A 9160-nucleotide genomic window follows, 5' to 3' on the forward strand; every position below is an offset into this window, starting at 1 on the left:
GCGCTAGAAAATTGTTACATAGTGATGTCACTATGTGGAAGCAAACAAAGCAGTCCAATTGAGGCGTTTTGAACGTGGGTGGGGGGGGGGGGGGGAATCTCCCTCTGGCAGTAACATAGGGATTTTAGCTTTTGTAGACCATTTACATGCACCAAAAACTATAACACGCTACAGGAAAGGGGATCCCCAAAAAGAAAATTAAGTAGTACTAAGTAAATATCTATCACATGCATACAGGCAGCCTACAAAATGCCACCTTAAAGACCCCATAGAAAGTCCTCTTTCGTTGTAAGTGTTGCAAAATGTGTCATAAAGTAAAGATGTGTGGTGCTATTGTTTGTTGGTATTGATCAGATTATGAAAGGGTTGTTGTTATGGAGATCCCTCTCATGGTTATCATTGTTATTACTTTGTACTCCCTCTCTCTCTCCCCCTCCCTTCCCTATCAGTCTCCCCATCTCTCTCTCTCCCTCTCTCTCTCTCCCTCTCTCCCTCTCTCTCTCTCTCTCTCTCTCTCTCTCTCATGCATCACACATCCTCTCTGCACTGCATGCTCTCCCTTCACTCCGCACTTTGCATTGTACCTCTGGATACCGGATTGGATTTTTCTGCAGAGCCTGCTGTGTGCAGACCCCTCTGAAGGATGGTCAGTCAGCACAAGTGTTGGGAAGCCTTCACATTCCCGCTGCAAGCCCTTTAATCACACACAAAGCCCGCTGACAGTGGAATTACTCCTCATCGCCTCTTCCTCTGTTCTCTGTGCGCGGATGGCTCCTCACATTTGATGCCAGATACCAGAGTCTGCGTGTGAGATTCAGGGAGAAGTTTGACTGCGCATCGTCTTCTTGTGTGGTAAGCTTTGCAGCACGGCTTGTTACAGGCCGGCGGGGTATGTGTGTGGGGGGGGTGTGTGTGAGTGGGCACGGGGGGGGGGTATCTGCTGCTGAGGCTGCAGGAGGGGGGACCTTAACCTGGAGAATGTAGCCTCAGAGCCGGGGAATGTGGTGGAGGAATGAGGCGGTGTGTGTGTGCAGGAGTGAGTCGTGAATGGAGGCTGTGCAGCGCGGGGTGCATGCATCATTGTGTGTGTGTGTGTGTGTGTGTGTGTGTGTGTGTGTGTGTGTGTGTGTGTGTGTGTGTGTGTGTGTGTGTGTGTGTGTGTGTGTGTGTGTGTGTGTGTGTGTGTGTGTGTGTGTGTGTGTGTGTGTGTGTGTGTGTGTGTGTGTGTGTGTGTGTGTGTGTGTGTGTGTGTGTGTGTGTGTGTGTGTGTGTGTGTGTGTGTGTGTGTGTGTGAGATAGAGAGGATACAGAGGGACAGATGTGCAGATATGTGCAGGTGGAGGCATCTCACAGTGTGCCCTTAGACCCTTGCAGGTAAAACTCCCAAAGAAACCCCCCAGTTAAAGGGGAACATGCTATACACCTCGGGGAGAGCAGCAGAGGAGGAAACCTCTCCCAGACATAGTTTAAAAATATATTACATTTACAGCATAGACGGTGAAAATGTTTACAATGTGCATAATGTAAAAAGAAGAAGAAGAAGAGGTGGATGTAAACAGTCTTCCAGAAAATAAGGTTTACAAGAAAGAAAGGCTGAGAGGAACTTTGCACCTAACATCTGTGCAGACCTTCTGAAGTGTTGAGAAAATCCAGAAAATATGTAGCTACACATTTATTTATTTATTATTTGTATTGATTAATCTGCTCATTAGCTTCTTGATTTGGTGTTTAAAATGTCAAAAAGTATTACAAATGTTCATTCAAGTTCCTCACAGTCCAAGTTGATGTCTTTAAATGTCTTGTTTTGTCAGTCCTAAACCCAAAGAAATTCACTTTAATGTGAAATAAAACAGAGACAACATTTTTGCCCGAAAATACAGTTAATAGGAGGGAAATACTAGAGCTTGAAGCCTGCATATAAACATATCGTGTATATTAATACAAAATATGTCAGATTAAATATTATTTATTTAGTTTCCAAATGTTGTTCCATCTATGTTGAAGATATTCTCTTAATGTGAAAAATCACAGAAAAACGAGGCTGAAAACATCCTTTTCTAAAATACTGGCATGAAAAATGACTTTAACACTTATTTGATTATCAATAGTTTGAGATTATTTTTCTGTTGACCGACTATTCTTTGCATCTAATGTTGTGATACTACAAAAACATTTGTGCACAATTATTAAGATTTACTGATCAAGAAATATTAGTGTTGCCTTTTAAGCTTGCTGTAAAGCTGATCAACAATACTATTTTATAAAAAGAAATATATGTGAATGGATATTATTCATTTAGTGAAACTGCAGAGAAGTTCTACAATACAGAACTGCTGCATTCATTTCAATGGTTTTAGTTTGTATGTACTGCTGCTGATATAATCCATGTTGATTTGTTTGCCTCTCACACCTTGCTTCTGAGTGTTGAGGTTGTGGATAATTGAATAGCCTGTCGGGATAAGTAGAGTCTGAATTCAGCCAGTTATTGTGAGTTTTTTAACCCGGTGAGGATGCGGTGTGTTTTTCAGGAATGGGCGATGGAAAGAGCTTCAGCTCTGCAATGAGGCGAGTGTGTGTCTGCGTCCTGATGCTGAGCATCACCTGCCGGCTGAGGTGAGAACTGGAGCTCTGCAGGGAAACATGAATGCACTTTATTTGTATTAATAATCTATTTCTAAATATATTTTCCTATGTTACTTTATTTCCAGCCGTGCACTGACTATGTCTACATGCATGCACACAAATATACATTTGTCAGATTTGGGCGAGACTAAAGGGAACTTCTTTTCACTTTTGGTCAGATCTAAAACAATATATTCTCATGTGGCCCTAATCCTCTTTCATTTTTCAGACAAGTGGAAGGAAATCAGGCAAAACTCATATTACATTTTTTTTCATGAGACTTTTTTTTACCCAAAAGTTATTATAACATAATTACTTATTTGCATATTTAAATATAACATTCAAGAAAACTTGTCAAAGAAAAAAAAATGACGTATTATGTTCATTTTCAGGTTCGTATTATCAGTAGGTAGTGTCTCTACTGTGACATGTCTCCATGTTTTAATGTTCAAAAAGCTCTTTATTTTTCTTCATACTGCCTGTGCTGCAACACCTCTTTTCACCCTCTGTCTGAAACCAGTTGTGATTGGTCAACCGCTTAGGGATGTCCCGCCCCTTAGCCAATCACGAACAATGTGTTGGAGCACTAGCCTAATATGTCAGTATGTTCGATTGGATTTTAGCCTTTGCAGAGCATTTAGATGCACAATAACCTGTCCTATAGAACAGCACACTACAGGAGAGGGAAAACCCCAAGAGCAGAATTATAGGGTTACATCTTAGTTACAGTTAAATCTTTGTAAAGAGAAATTTGGGTAAGGATGTACGTGTTTTTAACAATTCATATACCGTTATTGTGTATCACCATATCTGTATAATTTAATCCTGATAAGACTCCATTTAATCTAATTCCTGCATGAGTTGTGTATTTTCCTAACCATTATCTCTAAACCTCAGCCTCTCCCAGGAAGTAACGGGAACTCCCAAAGAGGCCGAACTAAACGACAACATCACCATCTTCACACGCATCCTGGACGGGCTGCTGGACGGATATGACAACAGACTGCGGCCCGGACTGGGAGGTAGGTCCAAATAAAAGCCTCAACACCTCTGATACTTTACGTAATTAAAACAGTCACACATCTGACAGGTGAGAACTGAAGGTGCCAAATATCTCTGGGGTGTCTCTTTTCACAAAATATCCAGGAATGTTTTATTTTTGTAACGTTTTATCTTTCAGTTTTGCTACGACAAAGTATGTCAGTAGATATACTGGTGGATTTAAAAACGGCGGTTGCTAACAAGTGTCTCAATGAGACGACTATACTGTACACGTCATCCCGCCCAACAGTTTAGCGGTTGTGACGTGAAGTCATGTGACCATGCTGTAGTTCCTTTATAGCCCAACATTAGCCGCCTTTAGCTTAGCGCAGCGTTTCTCAAAGTGTGGGGCGCGCCCCACTGGTAGGGCGCAAGGATGTGATAGGTGGGTCGCAAACGGACGCGATGAACGAGAGATTTTTCTTTTTTTTTAAATACATTTTTTGGACCTCAGGCCAGAATCGAACCTGGGTCCTCGGGGGCGGTAGTGGACTGTTACAGCCGGAGACTCGCAATGGCGGTGGACTTTCACAGCGCCGCTGCGCCGGACCCGCCGGGTGTTTGCGGCAGTGGATGCGGCGGCGGATGCGGCGGCGGATGCGGCGGCGGATGCGGTACCGGCGCAGCAGCACTGTGAAAGTCCACGTCCCACCTATGCCAGAGCCAGCGGTCCACCGATGGCAGCAGCCCACCAACGGCAGCGGCCCACCGGGAAAAGTCCCGAATCTCCCGATGGCCAATCTGCTCACACACACACAACTGAAACCAAAATCATTTACAGACATATGTAAAAATCTCTCATACACACATGTGAAATGCTCTCTCACACACACACACAACAGCGTTGCAGTCGGGAAGAAAAGCAATGTGGAGCGGCACCTCACCCACTTCATAAGGAGTTTAACAGTGACACTTTTCGAAATCCCGTTTGTGTCCCCTCGCTTTACAAATAGGCCTATTATTATTTTTTAACGCAAGCCGCCATCGCCACGGAAGAGCACACAGCCTCTGTGAGCGAGCGAGACAGAACACACCTTTATCTATTTAATATAGATGTAAAAAATAAAGTAAGAAATCATTCCATTCCATAATTTTTTTTAGAAGGGGAGTAATTAGAAAAACATGCATAAATAAAAAGAAAGAATGCTAACTAGTTAACATAAGATAAGAATAAACAAGTTTAAATTATTTGTTATTGGTTGTGATCATATTCTAAAGATGTTTGGATTATTAAAAAGTATACAGCTCCCTTTCATAGAGTGTTGAGAGCTGTATCCAGAAATTCATGTTGGGCTCAAAGTGCACCAGATTGATGCATTTCACTTCAACATTAAAAAAAATATCTTGCATGCCCCCGGACCCCCCTAGAGGATGTGAGGTCCAACCTTTTATTGGAGCGATGAGGAACAGGTGGGGCTTGAAAAGGTCCACCTGTTCAAAGTGGGGAATGACAGAAAAAGTTTGAGAACCACTGGCCCAACATTAGCCGCCTTTAGCTTAGCGGTGGTGGCGTTAAGTCTTGTCACCGTGCTGTCGTTCCTTTATAGCCCAACATTAGCCGCCTTTAGCTTAGCAGTGGTGATGTGAAGTCATGTGACCGTGCTGTAGTTCCTTTATAGCCCGACATTAGCCGCCTTTAGCTTAGCGGTGGTGATGTGAAGTCATGTGACCGTGCTGTAGTTCCTTTATAGCCCAACATTAGCCGCCTTTAGCTTAGCGGTGGTGAGGTTAAGTCTTGTCACCGTGCTGTCGTTCCTTTATAGCCCAACATTAGCCGCCTTTAGCTTAGCAGTGGTGATGTGAAGTCATGTGACCGTGCTGTAGTTCCTTTATAGCCCGACATTAGCCGCCTTTAGCTTAGCGGTGGTGACATGAAGACATGTGACCGTGCTGTGGTTCCTTTAAAGCCAACGTTATCTTTTACACATGAAGTGGTTTTAATATGTGGAGATCATTCTGCTGAACAAACCCTTTAAGTATCGTAAACGTTGTTTGACACAGAGATTATTCCCTGCAATAATCCCAAATCACATAGAGAAATCCCAGGGAGATTCTACCTTCAGGGTCAGAAAAGGGTAGAAAAAAGCTCTTTTCTCTGTGGATATTCCTCATTCTGAACAATGCTCTGGAACATCAGTCTTTTCCCCGGACAGGCTGAATGTGTCTGTATTCATGAAGTGTTTGACAGAGAGGCATGATCAGCTGTTTGCATCTCCCCTCAGTGTGATTTAATGTCACTGTACTGAGGCAGATACTGTGACCTTGAGGAAGACATTATTCCTGCTCATAAAACAGACGCTTCATTGTTCTCGGGAGAAGCAATACAAACACAGAGAAGCTCTCCTCAGAACGGAGGATTCAGACGATAAGAAGAGGAAATAATTCTCTTTTACTGGTTTTTGGGTCACTTTTTCTAGAATAAAATGAGTTTGGATCTTTGCACCATCTGTGTCAAAAGACTGGAGTTAGGGTTAGAAAAAATGCTGCCACTTTTGTTCTGATTGGTCAAGTCTTAAAATCTTGTACATACGTTGAGCAATAATTTTACTATTTAGATCAAATAAAAAATTTAACTTTCAGCAATAGAACATTTAAGATATGGCCTAAAAGGAGCAAAAAGCACTTGTAATGTATTGTGTTCATAAAATGACATCTTTGGTACCAGAGGTCGCGTTAACCGAATATTCTCCGTCTATGAAGGATTTTTTTTAACAATGACGGACAAATCTGAAAGCAGTCCGTCATTTTGACAGATTAGAACAAACTTGGAACAGCGCCAAAGTTTCCCCGCAGCGAGGCTCCGGTGTTGTGCCGTGTTATGCATGCCCTCCAAAAAGGAAATCATACCGTTTCCAAACCTAACTGTGCCGTACAAATCATTGAAATGTCTGTAAGTTTTGGCTTCACGCTGTGCACGCTCCCGCGAGGTGCAGCAGCCATGCATAACACTGTGCATGTGAACTGTCCCCCCCCTGTTGACAGTTGTGTAAAAGCCGACGGGTAATTCTGGATTTTGACAGAAGTTATACGATCCTGTCCGTCAACATGACGGGCAGTGAAAAAGTTTAGCTCAACCTCTGTATGTAACGTGTTTTGAGGTCATACTATATTGTACTCTACAGTCTTTGAGCACAGGGGACAACTGCTTTTTCACAAATATAATGAAGTATACAGATTAAAACAGAAGGGCAAAAGTTCCAAAAACCCTAACCCTAATGTGCAACCATCCAGGGTTGTATAATTGTTCCTCATTTAATTCCTGTAATGTCACCGAAAACATAAACCTGCCTTCATGTTTAAAGGCCCCATGTCATGGCCATTTCTACTGATCATAATTCCATTGTTGAGGTCTACTAGAATAGATTTATACTGTGCAATTTTCCAAACTCACATTGGTTTCTCACAGCATCTCTGTATAGTATGTGTATTCACTCTCTGTCCTAAACGGCTTGTTGGAGCTCCTGCCCCCCTGTGAGCCCAGTGGCGGTCTGCGAGACACAGCGAAACCCAGCCCGAGCACACACACACACACACACACACACACACACACACACACACACACACACACACACACACACACACACACACACACACACACACACACACACACACACACACACACACACACACACACACACACACACACACACACACCCGCAGCCTGGTTGGGAGTTTGTGTACTCAGAGCCTCGCCACGTCCCGCCGGCTGAGAAATCGGTGGAGCTGCAGCTGAGAAAAGATTGAGTGTGTGTGTGTGTGTGTGTGTGTGTGTGTGTGTGTGTGTGTGTGTGTGTGTGTGTGTGTGTGTGTGTGTGTGTGTGTGTGTGTGTGTGTGTGTGTGTGTGTGTGTGTGTGTGTGTGTGTGTGTGTGTGTGTGTGTGTGTGTGTGTGTGTGTGTGTGTGTGTGTGTGTGTGTGTGTCCGGCTCGGACGTAACGTAACAGCACCGCAGATTGGTCTTCTTGGACGTTACATTACGTTACGTCACTATACCCAAATACATCACTGTACCCAGGAAGAAAAAGAGAAATGTCCAACGAGGCGTTCTGGGGCAGCACAGACAGGTCTTTTCTGTGTTAGAGTTTTACTCGCTACAGGGTGTACTTTGAGGGTTTGTGACTCTGCAGACAGTTTACATGCATAAAAAGCTACATAACACAAGGGGACGGGTAATAACCATAAAAGCATGACATGGGACCTTTAAGTTTAGTCTCACAATATTATCTCTTTCTTCTTTTCAGAGAAGGTGACGGAGATAAAAACCAACATCTTCGTCACAAGTTTCGGACCCGTCTCTGACACAGAAATGGTAAGAAGTTACACTCTCAACCTACACTTAGAATTTGTATTGAAATAAATCTGTTATGTGGTGGGAATATTTTAACAAAATACAACCCTATCTGTTTTTTAAGGCCATTACGCCAAACACAATACAACTCTGTTGAAAAAATCTACATTTTAAATGTATTCCCTGCATGTGTAGTAATACAATTGTGTATAAATGAGACTATCAAAAGTAGTTTATGTGCAATAATGGAAACATAGCTGTTGTATATATGTGTATATTAATGTATTTATTCTCTATCATTTCACTTAAAACCTTTATGTTCATTTTGCAGCGTTCTTAGCAAAATACAAAAATTGTCCAGCATGAATAAACATGTGTCTTGCCTCAATTAGATAGGATACATCTTGCCTTAGTGTTTAAAAATCGAAATAAACATGTGGAAGGTGTAGTTCATTCTCTTATACGCTCGGAGTACACAAACAATTTGTTTAATCCCAAACACATGTACAGTGTTAATTCGATTTTATCGCTGTTATTTTCCCGCAGGAATACACCATCGACGTGTTCTTCCGTCAGAGCTGGAAGGACGAGCGTCTCTGCTTTAAAGGCCCGATGGAGATGCTTCCTCTCAATAATCTGTTAGCCAGTAACATCTGGACTCCGGACACCTTCTTCCTCAACGGGAAGAAATCCATCGCTCACAACATGACGACCCCCAACAAGCTGCTGAGGCTGAAGGATGACGGCACGCTGCTCTACACCATGAGGTACCGGTACCGCTGACCTCTGGCATGATGGCATGATCTGTTTCCTGTTTTATTTTGAAACGTTTCCCCCCTGGTGTCTATTTTCACTTCCTGTCCTTGTTATTATCCCGCTCTTTCTTCTCCTGTTCTTGCTTCATTGGTTCCACCTATTTCCCATTAGACCTGCAACCACCTGACCTCCTGTACACCTGCACTTTATCCCTTCATCAGTTCAGCTTCTATCTAAGGCTACAGTCAAATAGTCCAAAAATCACCTACTATCATCTATTCCTATCGTCTATTCCTTGACCTCTGTGTGAAACGTCACGGGGTTAAGGAATAGTGGATATTATACATATGTATTATACTCTTATAAGATGTATGTAGATAGTATAAGAAATGTGCAGAATATGACAGTTTAATGGTGGAGGTATACACACATATTGATAGATGTCTTGTAATGC

General features: G+C 42.7%; 1 protein-coding gene across 1 annotated transcript; it reads left to right on the forward strand.

Moving 5' to 3' along the window:
- The first annotated feature begins 543 nt into the window (after positions 1-543).
- LOC117442001 (gamma-aminobutyric acid receptor subunit alpha-5-like) lies at positions 544-8733 on the forward strand. The gene is made up of 5 exons (XM_034077996.1): positions 544-852; positions 2529-2613; positions 3520-3644; positions 7904-7971; positions 8497-8733. Exons 2-5 carry the CDS (start codon positions 2531-2533, stop codon positions 8731-8733), a joined length of 513 nt encoding a protein of 170 aa, XP_033933887.1. The 5' UTR covers positions 544-852; positions 2529-2530.
- Positions 8734-9160: the final 427 nt, after the last annotated feature.

Source organism: Pseudochaenichthys georgianus, unplaced genomic scaffold, assembly GCF_902827115.2.
Source record: "Pseudochaenichthys georgianus unplaced genomic scaffold, fPseGeo1.2 scaffold_2287_arrow_ctg1, whole genome shotgun sequence".
Classification (NCBI taxonomy): Eukaryota; Metazoa; Chordata; class Actinopteri; order Perciformes; family Channichthyidae; genus Pseudochaenichthys; species Pseudochaenichthys georgianus.